Raw genomic sequence first — 25,786 nt, forward strand, 5'->3', positions numbered from 1 at the left:
TGCCCCAACGTCCCCTGACAATAGTTATCAGTGGAAAATATACCTGAATCCCAGGGAACGGTGTTTTCGCCTCATGAATAACTGAATCCATTGCCGAGATGGCGTTGGTGTCGCTAATAATTTATGGCCTGGTTTGAGGTCTTCAATAGTTTTGTGTTCTGATCTGGGATCTTATCTGGTGTTTGTATAGTCAATGGTCTATATTAATGATGGGGTTCTGGCTGATACCTGTATAGTAATTGTGGGGTGCAGTTTGGAGTCTGTACATAAATTTTGGGGCTAGTCTGGGGACTGTATTATAATGGTACACCACCAAAAGTTCTGTTCTCTGGTACGTTAGTTATTAAACCTTGAATGTTATTAAACGTGTCAGTCTCTTGTTTTTTTTTTCTGTTTTAAGTCAGAGTTTGTGTTACGTATCATATTCACACTTATGGCTAAAGCTAACTGAAGTGTTTTTCCCAATACATTGCTTTATCTGTTTGCCAGATACAACACCATCCTTCTTATCAGTGGTTACAGCTGGTTGCCTAGGTCATAGGCCTGTTCTCAGGTCAGAATGATGGCTCAGGGCCTGCTCCTGGCCGTCTATATTCTCTACTTTTAATCTCACTGCATATAGCTTTCAGTTTTGAGCCCAGATAAAAGCTAGTCAAGTTTCTTTAGCAGGGTCTCTGTTAATCCGTGTATGTAAATCCAGAGATAACTGCGCAGAGCTCTTTGCTGGAATGAGCTGAAAACCAGGAAGTGGAGGAGAGAGGAGACAGGAGGGCAGCTGAAATCCTGAGATGAGTAAACCCCTTTGAACGAGTAAAGTCCCAGATGGTGACCATGCACCACGGGCACAAAAAACTACCTGAACATCAATGACTCATAACCATTAAAGACAATAAGATGGAAGAATGTGAGAAACGTGGGGTAGGTGGCAGACTGATCCAGAACCCCCCCTTCCCCAATGATCCGATATTGACGAACACAGTGGGGGAGAATGATCAAAACTGTTATATACTGGATATCCCCTGAAGACTCTGCCCACAGCCGCCCACTCCAAGTCCCTATTACTGAAAGTGCAAGGCAGAATAAAAATACCATTGGCACAAAATTTAGCACAAACTGTTTTGTGACCTTTTACTCCAGAAAATAAGCATGGGGTATAATGAATGTCCCTCGGTGTCATCTGTCCTGCGTCTACAAAGATGACATAGTAATGTTCCTTGGCATACATTACATTAATTCTAACAACATCTGCACAAGTTTACATACACAAAAAAAAAAATTTGGTGCGTAAAAAGGGAAACATGCCATTCCCATGTGATTTTGTCATTCCCACAAGACAGTGTTTGGTACGTCTGTAGTAAACGTATTTGTGAGCAGTATTAGGTCTCTACGGGTTTTCGGCCAGCTGACTGAATGAAAATGAGTATTTCCTTTCATTGAAGGCACGCTATTCTTAATTTTATTTTAAAAACAAAGGATAGTAGCAAATTATATAACGTTTCATAACCCTGATATATGGTGGAGGCCAAATGGACACTCCAATGGTGACCGTCAGTGTAAGGGTGCGTTCACACGATGTAAAATGGAGCGTGATCTGGCACGTATACGGCGTGTCAGAGTTTGAACGCTCAAAAAGATCTCATTGATTTCAATGGGAGTTACAAGCGTATACACAGCCTTATTTTGCGCCCGTAATTTTGTGGGCCCAAAATAAAGCAACGTATATGCTCGTAGCAGAAGCTACTCCTATTGCTGCACACAGATTTTTTAATGTAGCAACTACAAGTCAATAAAAGTTAAGTTTTATTTTATACGGATACCTGACTGCAGTGCTGGATTTTCTTCAAATTTGCTTCCATGTCAAGCATAGAGGCAGTCAGCTGTGACCAGCTCCTGGGTAGGCTATTCCACAGATTCACAGTCCTTACAGTTAATAATCCTTGTCGGCTATGGAGATTAAGGCTAAGGCCCCACATAGCAGCTTTTTCGTTGCAGATTTTGCTCCAGAAGTTTGAGCCAAAGCCAGGAGTGGTTATAAAAGGAATATGAAATAAATAGGAAGTTCTTATACTTCTCCAGTCTCTTCAATCTACTCCTGGATTTGGCAAAAAAAATAAATAAAAATCTGCTTTCCCAAATTGTGCATCCTTAGTCTAAACCTTTTTTTTTCTTCAGGCGGAGGGAGTACTCCTAAACAGATTTAAATCCTTTTTGCGTAAATCTGCAACTAAACAGTTGGGCCTTAGCCACAGGAAAATGGCTGATGGACACGCGCAGCCAGCGCTCTTGGATGAAGAGGAGTGTGAGAGAAGAGGCAGAGTCGGAGAAAAAGACAGAGACCGTCACTGGAGAGTTTTCAAGCAGTACTGGGGACGCCGGCAGTGCTACGAGAAAACTCATTTACATACGGAAGACAGACAACATTTCTCAGGAACGGCGGCGCAGGTCAGAATAATAAAGGTAAGAGAAGAATAACCTTTAAGGCTATTCCAACTTGTATTAAGTTTAAAAAGGGAATTCTAATGATAGAATCCCTTTAATACATGACAATATCCTGCTGGCTTTAGATGCAGCTGATTGACATTGCATGATGTAATTTAACCTATGATTCCCATTACTTAGGGAATCTACTACTTTTTCTGACATTGTGTTTCTTTTTTTTGCATGGCGTAGGGGGGGGGGGGAGGTTGTAATTTTAGAAGTTTAGACTTGTTCCCTATGGCTATACATTTTGCTAGACACTTACATAATGTAGATTTAAATATCATCCACTTGACCTCTGTATCTGACAACAGCTGATCCGTCTATATCCTGAAGAGTGGCCTTAACCTGGGAAAATTGGCCTTCTTAAAATTTAAGGATTTTGAGATTACCAAAGTTCACCAACAGTGACATTTCCAAGTTCCATATTATTAGAGATGATCAGTTCTAGCACAGCATTCCCTGTAGTTGGATCTTCTACCCACTGGACCATAAAATTGTCCTGCAGCAAGTTGATGAATTTCCTCCCCTTTGCGGACGATGCAGGACCATGACTCCAGTCAATATGCGGGTAGTTAGAATCTCCCTTCAAGACCACTGTACCCACTTGTGCTGTCCACTCAATTTGCTTACACAACTGACTCTCCTCAGTTATGATGGGGGTGGTGGTCAACAGATTATGCCAAAAAGTATTTCCTCAGCGGTCACATCCTTATGTACTTCCACCCACAAGGATCCCACATTTGCCTCTTCTAGCCCTGTTTTTGTGAAAGAGTGTAGGACCCTGAATATAAACAGCCTGATCATGAGATAAACCTAGCCATGTTTCAGCCACACCAACTACATCAATGGGCTCCCCCTGGTTTACTCACTAGGCTTCTGTGACATACACTAACTTTCCATCCAATCTCAGATATTTTGTTCCAGAAATAGGCATTCTTGAAGTTTTATGGCCAGATTTGTCTATCTTGTTCAATGGTAACAAACTGATCTCGCTATCAAGGATTCTTATCCCCCTGACCACAAGCCACTTCTCTGCCTACCCCTTCTCTAACCAATCTACCCCTATATTTGCCTGGTTCAGCCCCACTATTCCTATTTTAAATACCCCACCACCGCTTCTAGAATAGTCTCCCCCAGCACGGTAGACCCCCTTCCAGTCAGTTGCAAGTTATCTGCAGATAACAGCTTGCACCCCAATGAAAAGCCAGCCCAGAGCTCTAGGACCCCAAACCCTTTTTCCTGCACAAAGAATTGAGCCATGCATCTAACTCAATGAGGTCCTGCTGCCTTTCCTGTGTTGCACTTGGCACGGGCAGTACTCCACAGAATACAATTTAAAGATTCTCCCCGCCACTGCGACTGCTGCAATAGAAATCCCTACAAATATTTCACACAAAAACTTTTAAAAATTTGCCTGTTTTTGGTGATGCATTCCCTTTAAGAAATGTTCATCTTAGAAACCCTTCCAAACAAGTCATACTTGTTCAGTCTTTTTGTAATTCTACAGTCACGAACTTTAATATTTGGCATCCTAATTGAGGCCTGTAGAGTTTTAGATGTAGCTCTTAGGGTATTTGATTTTTGCACTCTGACCATTGTATGTCATTGTGCTTTTTCTGACCATCGGGAAATTGTAAACAGATTGGGAAATTGGAAATCAACTGTGTTTTTGTTTTCCACATGTAAATAATTCTTCTCTCTATGGGATGATGGACTGCAAACGGTGTCAAATGGCCTTATAACCCTTCCTATGGTGATGGGCAGCAACAATTACCATATATACTTGAGTATAAGCTGACCCAAATATAAGTCGAGGCCCCTAATTTTACCACAAAAAACTGGGAAAACTTATTGACTCGAGTATAAGCCTAGGGGGGAAATGCAGCAGCTACTGGAAAATTTCAAAAATTAAAATGGTCGGAGTTTTTGGATGTAGTAGTTGCTGGATGCTGGGAAAGGGGAGGGGGTGTTTTGGTTGTCTGTCTGCTCCTTCCCTGAGCCTGAGGACTGGTTTTTCTTCCCCCACTTGGAATTCAGCCTGGCTGAATATAGGGGATCTGCAGTGCTCCTATTAACCCCTTCCCAATGGAATCTGAGCACTGCAGATCCTATATTCAGTATACCGGGCACTTTCAGACACAGGGACACCTAATGTGTTTGTGTTTCACAGTAATTTTCTACTTTTGTATGTATTCTAGGGAAAGGAGGGATTTAGAACTTTTTTTTTTTTGCTGACTCGAGTATAAGCCGAGGGGGGCTTTTTCAGCACAAAAACTGGGCTGAAAAATTCGGCTTATATTCGAGTATATACTTCTCTCATTGCTGATGTCTCTCCTCCATGGCTGAATACTCCAGACCTCTACAGACTGGAGTCAGATAAATAAGCACACATTTCTGAGCTTTCATTTTGGAAATTTTATTCAGTAGAGGTTCTTCTCCAACCAGTAGTTTACAAAAGGAAACATATAAAAAAAAAAAAAAAAAAAAAAAAAAAAAAAGAAAAAAAGAAGAACAAAACATGAAATACGCCTGATGAGAAAATAGAACAGTTTTTAATTAAAATAAACATTTCCACGACTTCTCAAGGTTAATAGACAGAGATTGACTTCACAGAGAGATGAGAAGAAGCTTTACAAAAAAAAAAGCAATGTGGGAAAATGAATAGCTCAATGTCCCGGGAACTGGCAGAGCCCAAGCCAGTGCAGAAGACAAAAGCATCTACGATGGCTCTGCCTCTGGGCCTGCCGTCAGGAGCTTTCTGCTAACACCTTAAGGGATACAAAACTGAAACATCACAAATCAAATGGGGAAAATCACTGTGTAATGCCATATTAGTCGAAATAAAAAATACCCTGTTTACGCTTATAAGAAAGTGATTGTTCTGATGCTTAAGGTTGCTTTACATTATGTAAATAAGTACGTGGACCATGCGGACGCACGGGCCGATGCTTCTCCAGACATTGTGAAACATCATCTCACCAAACACATGTTGGGACTTGCAGTTCAGCAGCTGGAGAGATAGGTCTCCTCTCTCTCTCATATGGTCGACCAGATTATCAGACGGATTTCTAGTTACAATTCCCAGCCTGCCATTAAAAACCCGGAGCAAGTTGGGAAGAGTAATTTAACCATAAACTTACAGTCACATATTGCCTGGTGCAACATTTTACTTAAAAAGTTTAGATTTTTTTTTTTTAATCTCTAAACCATTACAAAAAAATCAAAAAAAATCAAATATCGTTTAAAAATATACTCTCCCCAATAGTGACGCCATGTAGGTTAGACTCTGGGCTGGACTGGGCGATGGCTGTATTGCTAACGTTATCCATAGTGTCACTGTAACAAATCATGGCATTCATATGATAGTGTATAAGAGCGGATTTCCAGGATTACAGAGGATTGCACAGTTTACACCGTTGATTGTGAAGTTTTACACTATAGTAAAGAATCATAACATGGCTCTGTAAACCAGTAATACAAGTTGACCGCACTTAAAAAGGCATCCCGTAGCCATCCATATGCTTAGATTATGATAACCATGTAGGTTCCCAGCTATGTTAAAGTGCACCTCCGATTATAAATCACTTTCCTTAAATCCATAGTGTGATCAAGCAGAGGAAACCTTGTAATATATGCCTCCCTCTACTTACCAGGCTCCTCTCCACCTCACCTCCTCCTGCACTGATCGCTTACAGTCCATAGAAATCTAAGGACAGGAGAAGACAGTGCAGAACAGTAGGCGCTATGATGATCCCCATATGCAGAGAAGAGAGGATTCATGTCCCCTCTCTGTATCACACCCTCCAGAGCAGCATAGAGGACATTATACAGAAGTAATGGGCAGCATTGTTCAGCAGGAGGCTGAAAAAAAAAAAAAAAAAAAGTCAGCATTCAGCTCAGTCTTACCGCAGATTCCATGGCTGATTCCACTCTGCTGAGTATATCCATTCATCGGAGTCTAATCAGCAATGGAAAGCTGGAAACGGAACAGAAACTGGATGTCTGCCCCAACTTCCTTTTCTATTTCCACTGTGTGAACATACCCCATCTGCTCTTTCTCTCTTCTCTTTAGACTTCTGTGGATACTTGGATCATTCAGTGAACCTGTAAATGACTAGTGAATAGAGATGAGCGAACAGTGTTCTATCGAACACATGTTCGATCGGATATCAGGGTGTTCGCCATGTTCGAATCGAATCGAACACCACGTGGTAAAGTGCGCCAAAATTCGATTCCCCTCCCACCTTCCCTGGCGCCTTTTTTGCACCAATAACAGCGCAGGGGAGGTGGGACAGGAACTACGACACTGGGGGCATTGAAAAAAATTGGAAAAAGTCATTGGCTGCCGAAATCAGGTGACCTCCATTTTAGACGAATAGTGGATTTCAAATCCGGGTCATATGAGAATGTGAACTTTGTGACTATGAGACAGGGATAGCTGTACAGGCAGGGATAGCTAGGGATAACCTTTATTTAGGGGGGAATGTTATTAAAAATAACTTTTTGGGGCTCTATCGGGTGTGTAATTGTGATTTTTGTGAGATAAACTTTTTCCCATAGGGATGCATTGGCCAGCGCTGATTGGCCGAATTCCGTACTCTGGCCAATCAGCGCTGGCCAATGCATTCTATTAGCTTGATGAAGCAGAGTGTGCACAAGGGTTCAAGCGCACCCTCGGCTCTGATGTAGCAGAGCCGAGGCTGCACAAGGGTTCAAGCGCACCCTCGGCTCTGATGTAGGAGAGCCGAGGGTGCACTTGAACCCTTGTGCACCCTCAGCTCTGCTACATCAGAGCCGAGGGTGCGCTTGAACCCTTGTGCACACTCTGCTTCATCAAGCTAATAGAATGCATTGGCCAGCGCTGATTGGCCAATGTATTCTATTAGCCTGATGAAGTAGAGCTGAATGTGTGTGCTAAGCACACACATTCAGCTCTACTTCATCGGGCTAATAGAATGCATTGGCCAGCGCTGATTGGCCAGAGTACGGAACTCGACCAATCAGCGCTGGCTCTGCTGGAGGAGGCGGAGTCTAAGATCGCTCCACACCAGTCTCCATTCAGGTCCGACCTTAGACTCCGCCTCCTCCGGCAGAGCCAGCGCTGATTGGCCGAAGGCTGGCCAATGCATTCCTATGCGAATGCAGAGACTTAGCAGTGCTGAGTCAGTTTTGCTCAACTACACATCTGATGCACACTCGGCACTGCTACATCAGATGTAGCAATCTGATGTAGCAGAGCCGAGGGTGCACTAGAACCCCTGTGCAAACTCAGTTCACACTAATAGAATGCATTGGCCAGCGCTGATTGGCCAATGCATTCTATTAGCCCGATGAAGTAGAGCTGAATGTGTGTGCTAAGCACACACATTCAGCACTGCTTCATCACGCCAATACAATGCATTAGCCAGTGCTGATTGGCCAGAGTACGGAATTCGGCCAATCAGCGCTGGCTCTGCTGGAGGAGGCGGAGTCTAAGGTCGGACCTGAATGGAGACTGGTGTGGAGCGATCTTAGACTCCGCCTCCTCCAGCAGAGCCAGCGCTGATTGGTCGAGTTCCGTACTCTGGCCAATCAGCGCTGGCCAATGCATTCTATTAGCCCGATGAAGTAGAGCTGAATGTGTGTGCTTAGCACACACATTCAGCTCTACTTCATCAGGCTAATAGAATACATTGGCCAATCAGCGCTGGCCAATGCATTCTATTAGCTTGATGAAGCAGAGTGTGCACAAGGGTTCAAGCGCACCCTCGGCTCTGATGTAGCAGAGCCGAGGCTGCACAAGGGTTCAAGTGCACCCTCGGCTCTCCTACATCAGAGCCGAGGGTGCGCTTGAACCCTTGTGCAGCCTCGGCTCTGCTACATCAGAGCCGAGGGTGCGCTTGAACCCTTGTGCACACTCTGCTTCATCAAGCTAATAGAATGCATTGGCCAGCACTGATTGGCCAGAGTACGGAATTCGGCCAATCAGCGCTGGCCAATGCATTCTATTAGCCCGATGAAGTAGAGCTGAATGTGTGTGCTAAGCACACACATTCAGCACTGCTTCATCACGCCAATACAATGCATTAGCCAGTGCTGATTGGCCAGAGTACGGAATTCGGCCAATCAGCGCTGGCTCTGCTGGAGGAGGCGGAGTCTAAGATCGCTCCACACCAGTCTCCATTCAGGTCCGACCTTAGACTCCGCCTCCTCCAGCAGAGCCAGCGCTGATTGGCCGAATTCCGTACTCTGGCCAATCAGCACTGGCTAATGCATTGTATTGGCTTGATGAAGCAGTGCTGAATGTGTGTGCTTAGCACACACATTCAGCTCTACTTCATCGGGCTACTAGAATGCATTGGCCAATCAGCGCTGGCCAATGCATTCTATTAGTGTGAACTGAGTTTGCACAGGGGTTCTAGTGCACCCTCGGCTCTGCTACATCAGATTGCTACATCTGATGTAGCAGTGCCGAGTGTGCATCAGATGTGTAGTTGAGCAAAACTGACTCAGCACTGCTAAGTCTGCATTCGCATAGGAATGCATTGGCCAGCCTTCGGCCAATCAGCGCTGGCTCTGCCGGAGGAGGCGGAGTCTAAGGTCGGACCTGAATGGAGACTGGTGTGGAGCGATCTTAGACTCCGCCTCCTCCAGCAGAGCCAGCGCTGATTGGCCGAATTCCGTACTCTGGCCAATCAGCACTGGCTAATGCATTGTATTGGCTTGATGAAGCAGTGCTGAATGTGTGTGCTTAGCACACACATTCAGCTCTACTTCATCGGGCTAATAGAATGCATTGGCCAATCAGCGCTGGCCAATGCATTCTATTAGCGTGAACTGAGTTTGCACAGGGGTTCTAGTGCACCCTCGGCTCTGCTACATCAGATTGCTACATCTGATGTAGCAGTGCCGAGTGTGCATCAGATGTGTAGTTGAGCAAAACTGACTCAGCACTGCTAAGTCTGCATTCGCATAGGAATGCATTGGCCAGCCTTCGGCCAATCAGCGCTGGCTCTGCCGGAGGAGGCGGAGTCTAAGGTCGGACCTGAATGGAGACTGGTGTGGAGCTATCTTAGACTCCGCCTCCTCCAGCAGAGCCAGCGCTGATTGGTCGAGTTCCGTACTCTGGCCAATCAGCACTGGCCAATGCATTTCTATGGGGAAAAGTTAGCTTGCGAAAATCGCAAACTGACAGGGATTTCCATGAAATAAAGTGACTTTTATGCCCCCAGACATGCTTCCCCTGCTGTCCCAGTGTCATTCCAGGGTGTTGGTATCATTTCCTGGGGTGTCATAGTGGACTTGGTGACCCTCCAGACACGAATTTGGGTTTCCCCCTTAACGAGTTTATGTTCCCCATAGACTATAATGGGGTTCGAAACCCATTCGAACACTCGAACAGTGAGCGGCTGTTCGAATCGAATTTCGAACCTCGAACATTTTAGTGTTCGCTCATCTCTACTAGTGAACTAAGGCCGGCTGAAGACGACCGTGCTGCAACTGGCCGGCCATGAATTAAAGCATGGGTGACCCATGGGGACGTCCTATTCATTAAAAGAAAAGAAGCCTAGGAAGCAAGGGCCACAAAATAGGACCTGTTCTATATTTTGCAGCCTGGATTGTTGGCCCACACACGGGACCGTAAAATTCACGGTCCTGTGTACAGAGCCTATTGAAATGAATGGGTCAGTGTGCTATCCGTTAAATACACGGCGAGTACACTGAATATGGTCACGTTCGTCTGCAATCAGCCTTAGTTCACTGGCGTAATCTGTTTACGTGAGGTAGTGCAGGAAGCAGCGGTGAGGAGCCTGATAAATGGAAAAACAAGCATATTTCTGCAATACAAAACATGCGCTACTTTTGATTTGTGCATGATTGATTTATAATCTGGGGTAAAAGTTTTATTATCCTTTCTTGGCTTAGATGCGTCTACAATGAAGCAACACTGCAAATAGTATTAAAATGGACAAATTCTGCCTTTTGCCCCTATGCACGCCTATGTGTCCCCATAGCTACAGACTACACGCACCCTGTATATAGTCTAATTCCACAGTCATATGTCTGTATTACTGCACTGCTACAGATAGCAGGAGAGGATGTAGATAAGGCTACGTTCACATCTGTGTTGGAGTCTCAGTTTGTTGACAGTGTTGCAAGTGTGACTTTTACATCTTGCAGTTTCAGATTAAAGGAACGGATACCCAATGGATCCCATTATTGTCAATGGGGTCTCCCGGGCACTGTTGGAGTTTGCTATTCGAGCAGTCCATTGTTCTGGTCTTCTGATGGACCAGACCAACGGACACAGGGTCTCAGATGTGAACATAGCGTAACACGTGACTGCAGGTAGTCTATAACCATAGAGACACACGTGTGTAAACTTTGGACAGAAAAGGCAGAATTGATATGAAGACTAATTACACGGTTGTTTCACTTTGCATATAATCCAAAAAAGACATAAAAAAAATACTATCACCACATTGTTTTATATCTGGGTATGTTCTTTTGCTGTAAGGGAATAGGCTGAACGCATTATTATATGTCACATACATTCTTCTGTGTGCTTTTTATTAAGAAAAAATAAAATAGGCAATGCCCAATACCTGGGTATAAAAATCACGGGGACCCAAATAAAAATTATATTCTGTTTGCAACGGTTTCCTTGTGCAAAAGCTGCACAAGAAAAGAAAAAAAAAAAAAAAAAAAAAAAAAAGCTTAATCCCTCAATACCGAGATAAGGCAGAGTAAAGCAGTACCTGTATTCTATAATACTGACAAAAGCAAACCTCATATCTTTTCCACAATGAAAGCAAAAACTTAAAAATAAATATATACAGAGAGAGATTATAAATCATCTTTGGTCTCCTAAACATTTCATAAAACTTTTTTTTTTTCCAATTTTTTTTTTTTTTATACCATTAAAGAAATTACAGCATTGATCATGGAACTGATCGTAACGAAGAAAACAACTTGATACATTATGCATCTTATATTAAAAAAAGAAAATAAAACGACACATGTAACCCGGCCACAGCAGATTACTAAAGTGCTCAGAGTGGTAAGGAAAGTGGCTGCCTTGACTAGGCCATTCCTATGGTGAAGACAATTCGTGAAGGATCAGATTGGTTAAAAAATCTCAAAATAAAATAAAAAAAACAACAATATGGAGGAGGAAGGAGTAAAACATGCCTGCCAAGCCAAACATGGATGCACTGTGCTATGATGCTGTGCAAAGCCAAAGCATGTTCCATACACCGCTGCTGCAGGGGCGAGTGCCACGTATGCAGGCAGGACGTATGATAAAACATGAAAGATGGGCCATATTGATCGGGATGGACGTATAAATAAGGATTAATCCCTTTTCTATAGTGTCGCTTCCTCTGGCCTTGGCACTTAGTGGGGGATCACCAAGGGGCATTATATAACCCCTGTCCATACAAGCTCTGCACAGTCTGAGCTGCCTATATGAATGCAGAGTAATTGTGAACATGGAACCGTATCTACAATGCTAATCCGGATGTAGACATTTGGAGATCTTCTGTACTATGGCTCCCGGCCATCTAGTGTTCACTCCTAGGGAATGTAAGTACATTAAATATATGGTGCCCATTATACTGACCTGATGGCGATTCTGACCACAATGTCATCCTATGGTTAATGGCATGTCAAGCTATACATAAAAACTGAATTCTTACATTACAAACGCCCTAGTAGCGAAACATGGCTTGTGTTAGGACGGTGTATGTAATAAATGCCCATATCTCCCGCTAAGCTAACAAACCCCCTACAAAATCTACCCGCTTTGACAAATACTGGATGAATACATCTTTACCACCTCAGTGAAAATCCCAGGGGCTCCCCCCTCCCCCCTAAGCACTCACATTAAGGAACACTAAACAGAGAAATAAATGATAGCAGTACACAAGAAATATGGCCGACCTCACTGTGTGTCAGTCTTCAGTACTTTCTGCGTTGATCCTGGAACAAACAATCTTAAAAGAAATGAACATCAACAACTTAAGTGTTAATTTCCTGCTCAGCATCTCCATTTCTGACTGTAGACCAATTGGGGAGGGGGTTTAATGATCAGTTTGTCCTGCTCCAGACAGTGCAGGGGGAAGAGAGGGAAGGTCCTGCTGCCGCCAGTTGTCTTACAACCTCAACATTGTGAAGAGGAGAAAGAGAAACATGGCTGAGGCAAAGGGACACCTACAGAAATATTCCTCATCATACATTTACATTCAGGATCAATGAAAAGATGGGAATTAAAGGGATTTTGTCACCAGACATATCAATCCAGCCCCACAGATAGATAGGATAGGGTCACCTGAATCAAATGGAGTTTCTCCCTTGGGCAAATATAAATGATATGAATGTGAGATGTGCGAGTGAGCTCTTTGGAGGTAAGAAGGTGTTGCCGTTGCTCTATAGAGGTAAGTTGCACCCACCCATTGCTTCAAAGAGCTCATATTAATGAAAAACAGTGACCCTTAAATTATAGATATCAGCCAGACCACAAAGCAGTCCGCCGATTATACCCCAAGATTAATAAAGACACCAGATGAGACCCCAAAAGAAATAAAACAAAACCCAAAATTAATAAAAACCCGAGACCAGGCCATAATTTATTACCTCTTTGAAGTAATGGCAATTCCCCCCCCCCTCCCATTGCTCCAAAGATCTAATCTGCATATAGATATAAAGGTGATTTTTTTTTTAGTAACAGAGGCAAGGAGAAAGCACCATTATACTCAGGTGACCCCATCTATCTGCAGGACTGGGTTGATCTGCTGGGTTCTCTTTAAAGACTCTCTTTAAGGGAAGAAGTGCGGAAATATTTTTTCATACTTTTGTTGCATTTTCTTTGTTTAGTGTTCCTTCAACAAGTTGAAGAAAAGGTTTGTCACGTTAGTGGTGGTCAACAACTGCCCCTAAATAACGCAAGGGCCAAGTCAGTCTGTAAGGTCACGTGCGGTGGTGAAGAGTAAACTTTGTGCTGCTGAGTCTATCTATCCCTAGCGTCTTCAGTAAAATTAAAAAAAAAAAAAAAAAAAAACCTAAATAATACAAAAGAAAAAAAAATAAAATAGAAAAGTAAAAAAAACAATAAAAACAATTTGTACCGTCTTAAGGAAACCAGGCCCTGATTGACTTAGTTCTGGGACAGGTGGTATAGTCTAGTGTAGTTTCTTCAAGGGTTCCTCCTTTATTACTCTGCCACTTTTCTTCTTCAGCTACAAAGTGTGCCCCAAGGTTTAGATTGAACCATGAAGGACTGCACAGTGCCGAGCACACTTGTCCGAAATCCCATTGTCCTTTGAGTGGTGTGTCCTAACACAGCTAGGTCACTGCAGCCAGGCCAAGAATACAGACGGTATAAACAATAGTGGGTGTGACCCCCAGGGAATGTGACGGAGATTAAAGGCAGTACCTGGACTCTGCAAAGTACTGCCTGCAGTGTGATGGCCACCACCTGTATTCCCATTATCCCTAGCTGCTGCAAGATACTGGCACCTCATGGCTCTTTCCTACTTCCAACCAAGACATCCAAACGCCATTGAAAGATTTCCTATTATGAATATTTGAGAGGATCTGCCAAGTGGTTACATAACTGTAGCCATCATTATGACCGTGAATTGTCTTCTGGCAATACTTTATTCCAGTTCTAGATGCCCATACTTGTGCGGGTGCTATGAACCTTTTCCCACAATTGGATTCTCTCTGAAAGGCAAAACAGAAAATCAATGGGCGTGCACGACAACCCAAAGGAAAGGCGACACGAGCCGTCTGCTATGAACCAGCATGTTATTCCAATGATATAAATGAGTGTAAACTACTAGAAATATTATTAGCTGTATCCAGGTAATGACTGAGAATGTCGTACTGACCTAGACGATGAACCTGCACCCATCTATACTAAGGGAACAACACTGCTGATAAGGTGCTCTATTCCCATAACACCCACTGTGCAGAAAGGCTGCCGGGGTCATATTGGACTTCAGCATTTTTGGGATAGTTGAGGTTGTGTTTGGGTTATCACATTACACATTAATATTGCTTTGTCTTAAGTAGAATATTTGCTCAGCACCTAGAGATACCCGACTTGCAGCGCAAACATCACACAGGAGCTCCAATACCATTATAGTGATGGGAGTCATCGCCACTGAGCTTTTACCGGAACAACAGACAGAAATTTACATTTGTTCTGTTTCATAAAAATTCTAAAAAGATTAAAATTAAATACTGCTCACTTTTTCTTTCCCCTAGCTAGCAAACCAGAGCAGAAAGGGGTTATCCAGTTTCTAACACTGATGGCACATCCATATTAGTTCTGCGAGGGTCCGACACCCAGTACTAGCCCCATATCCGATGCTTGAGGACAGTATGACCCCTGGTAATGTCTATATGGTGGGATCCACATTACTCACTGGCCTTACAATTTGAAGCAGCAGGTTTTGGTACTGCAGCGCTGCTCCATTGAAGTGAACGTTACCAGGAGCAGTGATATCCCTGGAGGTTTGTGGGACTCTCAGCGGTCAGACCCTTGAAGATCTATCCCAAGGTAGGCCATCAATATTAGAAACTGAATAACCCCTTGAAGCTACAGTGATCCTCTCAGTCTTTTTTACAACCAATCAGTGACCTGTTCAATGTCAGTAGCCATGACACCAGTAGTATGGCATATGGCTGCTGACCCAGACTATTCACAAGTGGCCATCATCACTGGGTCACTGGGAAGGGGTGGGAAGAATCCACACAAACACGACGAGAACATACAAACTCCTTGCAGATGTTGTTCCTGATGGGATTCGAACCCAGGACTGACTAACTGACTGACTAATCACTGAGCCACCTTTTCGCACAGCTGCATACAAAAATGAATACAGTACTTACTGGCTGCCATATTTTGCACTGGTAGAACCTTTCTTGTGTTTCTCATGAGGTTCATTCAGCTTCTCGACAATGGCTTTAATCTGCTGGAGGGTCTTGAAGGTTTCCACAGAATCTTCTATAGTGAAGTGGTAATCACTGTGTTCTTGTGGGCCCTGATACACCGCCATACTCGCACAGGCCTCTGGAAAGTTCATTTACAAACAAGGCTATTAAAGTGGATCTGTCAGCACAGTATGCCGCTATATGCTGTGCCATTCATTCACTGGGAGTGCTGAAAGAAAGCGCCACATACATTGTGTAGTAGTCTGGGGTATTTACAAGATGACAACTAACCCCTTCAAATTATTTTGATATTACTAGAGATGAGCAAGTAGTATTTGATCAACTACCTCCCCTGCATAGTTATTGGTGTAAAAAAGCGCCAGGGAAGGTGGGAGGGGCATCGAATTTATACTGTGTCTACCGCGTGGTATTTGACCGATTACACCAATAACTATGCAGGGGAGGTATTCGATCAAATACTACTCGCTCATCTCTAGATATTACTATGGAGGCCTATGCTATAGGTGGATATACCATACATGCCCTTTAAAACGAGCAGTTGGGATGGAGGAACTACACAAGAGGTGACCAGTCTGCTGTCCTATCTGCTGATATATATATATATATATATATATATATATATCACCGCAGTTATTACATAAAGTAGAATAGCACGCAATGTATTGCTTGCAGAACAGGACAAGTACAATTGTCAAGTCACATCAGAAGAAGGAAATACTTTTAGGAACACGTTACCTTCCATTTTCTGCAGTTTTTGCATGTTTGTGCTAAACAGAGAATAGATCTTTTCACATTCGCGATCTCCATCTATATCTAGCGCCACGTCAGCTGGAACACCTCTGTAAAGAGAGGACACGAGACGTATTAATGAGCTAGTGACACAATGTACCCAGCACAGAACACTCTGACTCCCAGCTGCAGAGACAATGATGCAAGTGATGGAAAAGTGATAGAAGCCAGAAGCTTTCACATTGTCCCCTCCAAGTTGATGTTGCTCCAGATAAAGTTGTGGAAACTATTAGATTGGGCAACTGAAATCTGTAATAGTGGAGAAGGAAATGATGTGATCCTCGATTAGAGGCGCTGGTCACAGGGATGCAGGCGAGGCTGCAGAATACAATGAACGCTATAACATACCACCCCCATCTGTACACATGGTGGGGGTAGATATAACATCTATAGATATTTATACATATCTCTCTATAGAGTACATCCTCTCTCTTGTGGATATTATCTACAGTACATTTAATAAGAGTCTTCAATACTTACAGCGTACAGGGGCTGCAGCCTCCAGTACCCTCGGACGCCGCCTTGCAGCACAGCCACGTTCCATTTATAAAAGCAGAGGGGTGATATTTGCTGAGTCTTCTATGATTTCGTCTGCTCACTCTGCTCAACACCTCTATCCATTCGCTGGCTTCAACACAGTTACTGGCTTGGATGTACAGGGGCTTTTCACCATAAATGACTTGGAACATCTGTCAAGCATATATAACATACAGACTTACAACCAGAAAATCTCTCTCTATATGTATTAAACTGAATTTCCCCAACTGCCAATTATACAGATGAGGATAACTGCGTGTGGTTTAGTATAAAAGGGTGCAGAGTTAAATGGGCTTGGGTGCAACAAACTTCTGCAGTACGCCAATAAGTGGTGCAAATTTAGGCAAATTGGTCTAATAATGAACCAAATTTATCATCCCACAAGAAGCACTGTGATCATCAGGAATCTTCCCATGTTATCTAAGGTCAAGCGACTTACATTGTTTCTATTGAAGGCACTTTCATCCAACTTCTCAACAGCCAGGATATTTTTAATAGGGATGCGGAAGACCGGCTCTTTATCTGACAGAGAAACAAGATAATGGCATTGGAAAGATATCAAAAAGAATTGCTTGTCGCATATTGTATTATTAGAACACGGAGAGCATGCTCCCAAATAGTGTATAGCCATATAGTGGCATACATCTGCCACAATATTAAAGAAAAGTATGCAATGGGTGACTGCCCAGGCTACCAGGACGTGTTAACACATGCCACCTAGGTCCATGCAAAAAGGAAATTTTTAGCATTCTTTGGGTTAATGGGAGCCTATGGCTACATCAGATATATGCACTATTTAAAGGGATAGTTCAGGATCAGATAAACATGGATGTATTACATCGTCTCTCCATTAAACAGAATAGAGTCAAACCATAATACTACTAGCAACCTGTGTACAGGCGCAAAGCAGATTTTGATAGAAAGCAGCCAAGTTTCTGAAATCCTGGAGAATCCCTTGTTCTCAATCTTGATACAAAATAATCTTTTAAGTTGGTTTTGGGACACAAGTCATTATTGGCTACAGTAATGGAGCCTAAGTAGATGTAAAATCTGGGTCCTGTAACGTCAAAAAGCTGCTGACACCGGCCCTTTATGCTGCAAATAAAATCTATGGGAAATCTGACAAAGCAAGTGCTTCTAACATGACAACAAAATGGTCTGCAACTCAAATGTCCACCATGGGATGTATATCTGACTGGAACTAATAAAATCAGAATGCAGTCTTGTTTTCCTGGGTATAATGGTGGCCAAAATAACTTATTGCCTGCACAACCAAATGATGGAGACAGAAGGGTCATAAGACGACAATGGATGAGATACCATGTATCAGGTAACTAACCAATACAAATGCATTACTTCTCTACACTATACAAAACTCACCTTTCTGTCTGTGGTAGGCAAATTCTCGACTCGTTAGCGAAAACCATCTCTTATTAAAATTCTTCTTTCCAATCCGAGTGCGGCCCTGGGCTCGCTTGTACATCTCTCTGTAGTAGAAAAGGAGGGATAGGTGTAAAATATTACTAAGAAATTCACTTTCATAGATGAATTAGCTGCTTTTATACAGCTCATCAATAACATACTAAAAATGTATGTATCATTAAATGCATCTTATCCGTAACATTTTAATTATTAATTAAGTGCAATTGATTTCTTGGTGCTGTACATTTGAGGGTACAGTATATGAAACAAATACAACAATAACAGTGACCACCGGCACAGTGGGACAGAGGGCCCTGGCCACAAGGGCTTACAATCTATGTGGAAAGAGAGATAGAGACAGAAGAGGAGAGGGGGAGACTGTTCAGATGGCAGTGTGGTAACAGTAGTGTTATTGGAGGTTGTAGGCCTTCCTGAATAGGTGAGTCTTCAGGGCCTTCTTGAATCCTGTGATTGTGGGGGTCAGTCTTATGTGTCTTGGTAAGGAGTTCCAGAGTATGGGGGATGCACAAGAGAAATCTTGGAGACGGTTGTGTGAGGAGCGGATGAGAGCAGAGCGGAGTAGGAGGTCATTGGAGGATCTGGGGTTACATGTGGGCAGGTAGTGGAAGATTAGGTCAGAGAAATATGGAGGGGACAGGTTGTGGATGGCTTTGTATGTCAGCCTAAGTATTTTGAACTCTATTTGCTGGTCAACGGGTAACCAGTGAAGGGACTGGCAGAGGGAAGTAGCCAATGAAGAACATTAAGAGGTGTATTAAGCGAGCAGCATAGTTTAAGGCGGACTGAAGGGGGGCTGAGAGTATACGCTGGGAGTCCATGGAGAAGGGTGCTACAGTAGTCTAAGCGGGAGATTATGAAGGCATGGACTAGCGTCTTAGCAGTTTCAGGGGTGAGGAAGGAGTGGATTTGAAGAATGTTCTTGAGTTGGAGGAGGCAGGAGGTGTTGAGGGTTATCCCAAGGCAGTGGACCCATAGGACTGGTGTAAGTGTATTTCCATTAACTTTGATAGATTGGTCAGGTATGGCGGCCGTGGGAGGTGGGGAAAAGATGATGAACTCTGTTTTCTCCATGTAGTGTTTGAGAAAGTGGGAGGAGAGGAAGGAGGCTACGGCCACTAGACACTGCGGAACTCTGGACAACAGAGAGGTAATGTCTGGTCCAGAGAGATATTTGAGTGTCATCAGTGTAGCAATAACCATGACAACCAACAATATTGATTAGAGATGAGCGAGTAGTGTTCGATCGAGTAGGTTGAGTAGGCATCCGGCCTAGGCAGAGCCTAGCCCTCGCATGCGCAGTCGGCTCTGCCTAGGCCCCGATGCCTAGACAGAGTGAATTCCAGCCGGAAGACACCGCAGGGGCGCTGCGCCGGGAGAAGACTTCAAGGGGAATCCAGCCCGACCGTCACTCATGGACTTGGTAAGTATAATTTTATCGAATTTTATTTTGCGTACCCCTGAAACGAGCATTTCCCCCCATAGACTATAATGGGGTTCGAAATCCGTTCGAACAGCCAAACAGTGTGCGGCTGTTCGAATCGGATTTTGAACCTCGGACATTTTAGTGTTCGCTCATCTCTAATATTGATGTCCCATTCTTAGTATAGGTTATCAATATCATATCAGTAGGAATCTAAAAACTGGGACCTCCACCAATCAGCTATTCCAGCAGCTGCAATACAGAGAACAGACTTGGAAGCAGATAGCCATGTTCTCTGAGTAGCGGCTGTATTGGTTACTGTAGTTTAGTTTCCAGTCACTTGTATGGAGCAGAGCTGCAGTAACTCACTACATGGCCACTACTGGAGCCATCAATACTCCATATTTGGGAATCTAGCTTACCAAAAACACTGCTGATTTTTATAAAAGGAATCCTGACCCACTTTTCAAAAAAAGTAAGTCAGATTTGCAAAAACAGGACTGCCGTTAGTTGTCAATATTCAGTAAAAATGGTCCAGTTACCTGAAGTTATCACCTTTACATGGTCTCATAGTTGGCTACACAAAAGTCGGCCGCTTATCTGTACCTCATGGTGATTTAACCTTTTTTCCAAGATGCAGCCAGGCTGTGTTATATTTGCAGGGAGCTAGTACCTAAGGAGGTGATGGACAGCTCACCTAATCTACTAGTAAGGGCTGTGGTCAATTGGATATTCCTTGGCGCTGTGCAACTTCCATTATTATGTGACCTGTGCCTTGTGTAAGTTTTATTTGTATGCTGGCATCCACCCCATCATGGATTGTAGGTGTGAGAGAAGAGGTTTTATTAACATTTTGCACTTTTGCTTTTTCTATTAAAAACTTCAATGGGGCCTTGTCAGCATCCTGCACTAGCCAAGTGTGGCTAGGCATCTGGTACTAGGCAAGTGAGGCCCTTTTTTCTGAGATATGTCTTCTATCCTTAACCTTGTTAGATTTTACAAGGAAGCCAAGAAAGGCATAGGACCACTGGTTAAGGCAGGAGATACTAAAGCGGTCCCCAGCCTCGCAAATAGATACATTACAGTCAACTGATTCTACAGTGTTTTCCCTCTTGTGATTCCTTTGTCTCTAAGATATTACTGTGTTTGTCAATATGCAAAGCAGCTCTTTGGCACAATGATGGCATTGCCACTTACCTCTCTGGAACAACAGCAATACCTTCATTGCTCTCAAGAGCTCATGTGCATAATGACAAAAAAAGTTGCTATCTTGACAACCGAGGAACCAACTCACAAGTGAAAAACACCAATTGGTTCAAGTGATCCTAACCTATACATCTGCAGGACGACACCAGTGGTATATAAATTCACGTCCTTACCCTTCTTTTAGGATGACTGATTCACTCACTCCACTTGGCTCTTTACTTTCAGTCGATGAAATTTCCTCTAAAAACTGTGCGATAGGAATAAACATTAGTAGAGGAAGCGACACTACACACCAAAGTAACAACAGGCGTGGATGAAACCCTGCCTACATGTGGTTTTGCTACTACTACTAATTTTATTTATAGAGCACCAACATATTCCACAGCACTTTACAAAATATAGGGGTTCAAGTCCTGCTCGCAAGAGCTTACAATCTATAATTACCAATAATAACATTATTATATAGCTGTTTAACTATATGCATGCAGGCGGGGTGTCATCAAAATGCGATGGGTGCTACGTTACAGTGCAGCTTAGGAGATGAATGACTACCTCTGCAATGCCATGTAGACTAACTAATCCAGCACAGACAGACTAGTTTATCAGCGGTATACTGGTGGTCTGGAAATCCAAGTTATATCTGGAAGTTCTGGATAAGGGTTTGTATGACTAGAGCATGGTTCACCACATGTGCCACCTACTATACTTCCTTAGCTTTTGCCCTACTATTCATGCAATTCCGCTAACCTTTTTAACATCTGCTGTGTAGGTTTCCTCCTCGAACATCTTGTAGAATTCGCACATGAATGGTTCTTTGAAGCTGGACTGTGGAGAGACCCGGACATGGTTTTAAGTTGCAGGACTCAGGATATGAAGGAAAGACAATAAAATCCAAACCTGATGAAACTTACAGTTTTACTTTTTGACAAACTGCCCACACTTCCAAGAGTCTGGATGGTTTTGGATATAAGTGTCAAAACACGAGATGTCTGCGCGTCCTGTGCAAGGGAGACAGATACAGGGTAAGCTAAAGAAATCACATGCAATCCAGAAATCTTCATATTATTCTACATAGAACTCCCTATTTAGGAGGCATTATAATCTGTATGACACGAGCTGTTCTGTGTGTAACCACATCTGTATGAGCACTTGTTTCCATTGTGCTCACAATGTTACTTAAACAACAACTGATTCCTATAGGTGACGACCACAGGCACAAATGGGTGCTGGGTACACCAAATGGGTCCATGTCCTGGGTACACCAAACCGCTCACTTGCTTACATATTAAAAAGTTGATTTTATTGGCAACAAGACTGCACTTTCCTAAAAAAAAAAAAAAAAAACACGTATGTCCACTATGTCACTAACAGCCCTTATAACTGCAAGTGGTGAGAGACTTTTAAGGTCTCATAGGATCTAGTGTGCAGGCCAAAGCTCCTCCAATGAGGGGTCCGATGCTCTGTTCCAAGATTTATAAATCAAGTCCTATCCTGCTCTATGGCACTGGAAAGGAGCAGAACCCCCACTGAAGTCAATGGAGGACAGAAGCTACTCAGATCACACCCTGATGGTATCCAAGTCATTCCACTATGAAACTGGTCCCACCTCGGCATGCACACCCTGTCATGTCCATGTAGCCTCATTCACGTATTCCCCAGGGGACGTTTCAATGACAATGGACATTGATGGCCTATATTGTGAACAATGTTTAGTTCTTTATAAAAAAAAAAAAAAAAAAAAACAAAAAAAAAAAACACTTACTCATATTGGTGCAATGTTTCTGTTAGTATTGCATATAAAGAAACAGAAGGCTTGCGTCCTTCAGGAAATCAAAGGAAAACCCCAATGAAAACTAGACAACCCAAATCAATAAGCGCCTGCTATGCAGTCCAGGTATCTGCCTAGCAACTGGCCTCTTAGTCAGAGAGCTCTACATCAATACGGTGACCTTTCATATCGCAGAAGTGCTGACTATGTATTCTGCTAAAGCCTCTGGAAAATCTGCTCACTGCATTTTCAGGAGATGGCTGCATAGTCTATGGCACTAACAGGAGAAAGCAGGCTGAACCCACTGACTTTGAAGGTCCCCACATTCCTTTGACAGCAGATATTGGGGGAAAGAAGGGTTGGGTATGTTAGATATTAATATGGCAGTTCCTTTATCCTTAAGACGAATAAGTCGACTGCCCCATTGTACTGGTCTGGTTGCATTTCACTTTCATTAAGCTGGGTTCACCCTACCATTGTTAATGTCCATTGCCGACTATCGTCATAGGATGACAGCAACGGACATTAACTGTGGCAGAGAACGGACACAGTCTGAGTCTGTGTCCGTTATTATTGACACTAATGTAAACGCTGTCATCCAATATGTTTGTTTAGTTTTCTGACAGGAGAAAGTTGTGCATGCAGGACTATATCTTCCATTACAGAAGTAAACAAAACATGACAGAAGAAAGTGTCAGTCATACGGTTTACATTATGTGCTTATTCTCTGCTACAGTTACTGTCCGTTACTATTATCCTATGACAGCAGACAGCAACAAACATTAGCAACGGTAGTGTGAAACCAGCCTTAGTTTTTAGTATAACAAAACTGTTTATCCAAAAAGAAACAGAAAATTATGTAACATCCGTTATTGTAAATATCCAGTATGTCCAGCAAACTGGGCGAGCTTACCTCAACGGCAATAACAACTTACCGGATGGTGAAATCTAAGATGGAAGATATGAGGGGACACAACTGCAACAGCAAAGAATCTCAAGAAGACAAAACTGCTGACAGCGGAGTACTGTACATGCCGGTCGTCTGTAGAGATAAATACAGTTGTCACAATGTGCAATGGAGCATGTTAGACCTTTTTAGACCATGGGAACTGAGTCCTGGCCTATAAACTACTTACATACAGTGCAATGCAACAACACAACAGGAAGACGACTCAAGCAAGAGACAGTGGAATGTCTAACAAATACAGGCATGCCTGCACCACCAGCCGAGTGTAAGGATTTTATGTCAAAGAATATATATATATATATATATATATATATATATATATATATATATATATATACACACACACACACATATAGTGCAAGGTCAGGAAATATTAAAGGATTAAAAGCATCATCTACATATTCACAATTAAAAATTGATGTCCTATTATTATAATAGGTCATCCATTGAGATTTGTGGGGTCTAGCTGCTGGGACCCCTACTGTTTAGCTGTTCCCCAGGTGCACAACTGCTAGCACTGTTTACATGGTACTGCTCACTTGTTGTATTCCTTATGGCTAGTTCACATGGTAGAATTTGGTGTAGATTGTTAAGCAGATTCCACCACAAAAATCTGCACCAAAATCCACCCAGAATCTACATCTTATTGTTTTCAATGGAGGTAGAGATCCTTTTTGATCTTGCTGAGGATTCTGTGGCTCGACACACCCTAGTGATAAGGCCAATTCATCTCAGCTTAATCAGTGGGGTAAAGCCAGAAGGGCGAAAATGGAAAAGTAATTTGAAGTACATCTCAAATTCCTCTTCCATTCCCCCAACAATACTGGAAGTTGTGGGTGTCCAATAGATGTGCATTGGAGACCACACCAGTACACACCACTTAGAGATGAGCGAATACCTCGCTCCATAGGAATAAATGGAAGCGGCCGACGCTTAACCCCTTGCTGTTCGGCCGCTTCAATTCATTCCTATGTGAGCGAGGTATTCGAAACTATGTTTCGAATACTATTCGAATCAACTCTACACACCACTGCCACTATCAAGAATACAGCGAGTCAGCAGCACAGTACTGGGAGCTGAGAAAATTGATGTACAGGGTCCTAACAGTCGGACCACCGCTGTTCTAAAACTGATAGCCATCAATTTTGAAAACATGGAGAATTCCTTTAATATAATCCTTATACCTTAACAATATACATATCATGCATGGCTGGCTGGCACAGCAAATACCTGTATTTTAACATAAAGCATGAAATGACTGCAGTACAAGGCTGGAATGGAACAAGGAAGGTGTTCTTGTTTTCAAAGTGTACCTATCCCCTACACATTAGAGACTAGCCTTTCTGTGAGCTGAAGCGTACCAGGCTTCTGAAACATGAGGCTCTATTACAATAAGTTCACATGTATTGCAATAGTTGCAGAATCTATGGGAAATGGTATACTTGAAACAAGCCAACTTGGGGGGAGGGGAAGAACAAAACTGCAAAACTAGGGAGAGCATGTGGGTGATGTGCCAAGTGATCAAGAGCAAGAGCACGCAAAACAGGGAGAGAGAAGTGCCAATATACAAACTGAATGTCACTGTGCAAAACCTCTTCATTCAGCTGCCTCCTCTGTTCTAATAGCTCAGTAGCAAGAAGCAGCTAAACAAGATAAAGCAGAGAATCTGAGCAACTGAACAGGATGAGATGCGCTCCAGAAACCCTCCCAACCCACCCCCCAACCTCAGCAGTGACTTATAACCGAGCCCCCAAAGCAGTGGCACATGCAAGCCATGAGATCCCAGCACTAGTAACACATCCCTTTCAATGGACAAGAAGTAGTTAATAGTCTATGGACATTTAGATAAACGTGGTTGTCATTACATATATAGACATGCAAGCGAACGCATCATCTTCTCAACTGCGCACTTGTGGGTGGCGCTGAAAATGGAAGATTAACCCCTCTCATGCTGCAAATAGGTTTAATGTCTCAGGCAGATAACAGCTTGCATTTACAACAAGTCAATGGCGGGGGGGATTCTTACTAGGGAAATGTCTAACGGCCATGTGTCGTAGTGAGGAGAACAGGTCGCACATCACGGTGGGGCAGCTCATGCTGGATTTCACTATACATGAGAACACCTTGTCCACATAATATCTTAGATTGTCCTGTAGAAAACAAAATGCATTACATATTTAGCACAAAAAAATGGGTTGCATAAAAGGTTTGTCTACATGCCCTATTAGAAAACATG

At 43.0% G+C, this 25,786-nt stretch overlaps 1 protein-coding gene across 1 annotated transcript in view; it reads right to left on the minus strand.

The window, feature by feature from the left end:
- Window positions 1-13,582: 13,582 nt before the first annotated feature.
- RASA2 (RAS p21 protein activator 2) overlaps window positions 13,583-25,786 on the minus strand; it is a 69,913-nt gene continuing 57,709 nt past the window's right edge. The window contains exons 14-24 of the mRNA XM_075269018.1: window positions 25,577-25,700; window positions 23,519-23,625; window positions 21,727-21,813; window positions 21,563-21,640; window positions 20,989-21,062; window positions 18,127-18,233; window positions 17,186-17,268; window positions 16,690-16,898; window positions 16,156-16,259; window positions 15,358-15,538; window positions 13,583-14,184 (exon numbers count right to left, since the gene is read on the minus strand). Coding sequence (XP_075125119.1) covers window positions 14,154-14,184; window positions 15,358-15,538; window positions 16,156-16,259; window positions 16,690-16,898; window positions 17,186-17,268; window positions 18,127-18,233; window positions 20,989-21,062; window positions 21,563-21,640; window positions 21,727-21,813; window positions 23,519-23,625; window positions 25,577-25,700 — 1,185 coding nt within the window. The 3' untranslated portion in view covers window positions 13,583-14,153. The remainder of the gene's footprint in view (window positions 14,185-15,357; window positions 15,539-16,155; window positions 16,260-16,689; window positions 16,899-17,185; window positions 17,269-18,126; window positions 18,234-20,988; window positions 21,063-21,562; window positions 21,641-21,726; window positions 21,814-23,518; window positions 23,626-25,576; window positions 25,701-25,786) is intronic.

This window comes from Leptodactylus fuscus, chromosome 3 (genome assembly GCF_031893055.1).
Source record: "Leptodactylus fuscus isolate aLepFus1 chromosome 3, aLepFus1.hap2, whole genome shotgun sequence".
Classification (NCBI taxonomy): domain Eukaryota; kingdom Metazoa; phylum Chordata; class Amphibia; order Anura; family Leptodactylidae; genus Leptodactylus; species Leptodactylus fuscus.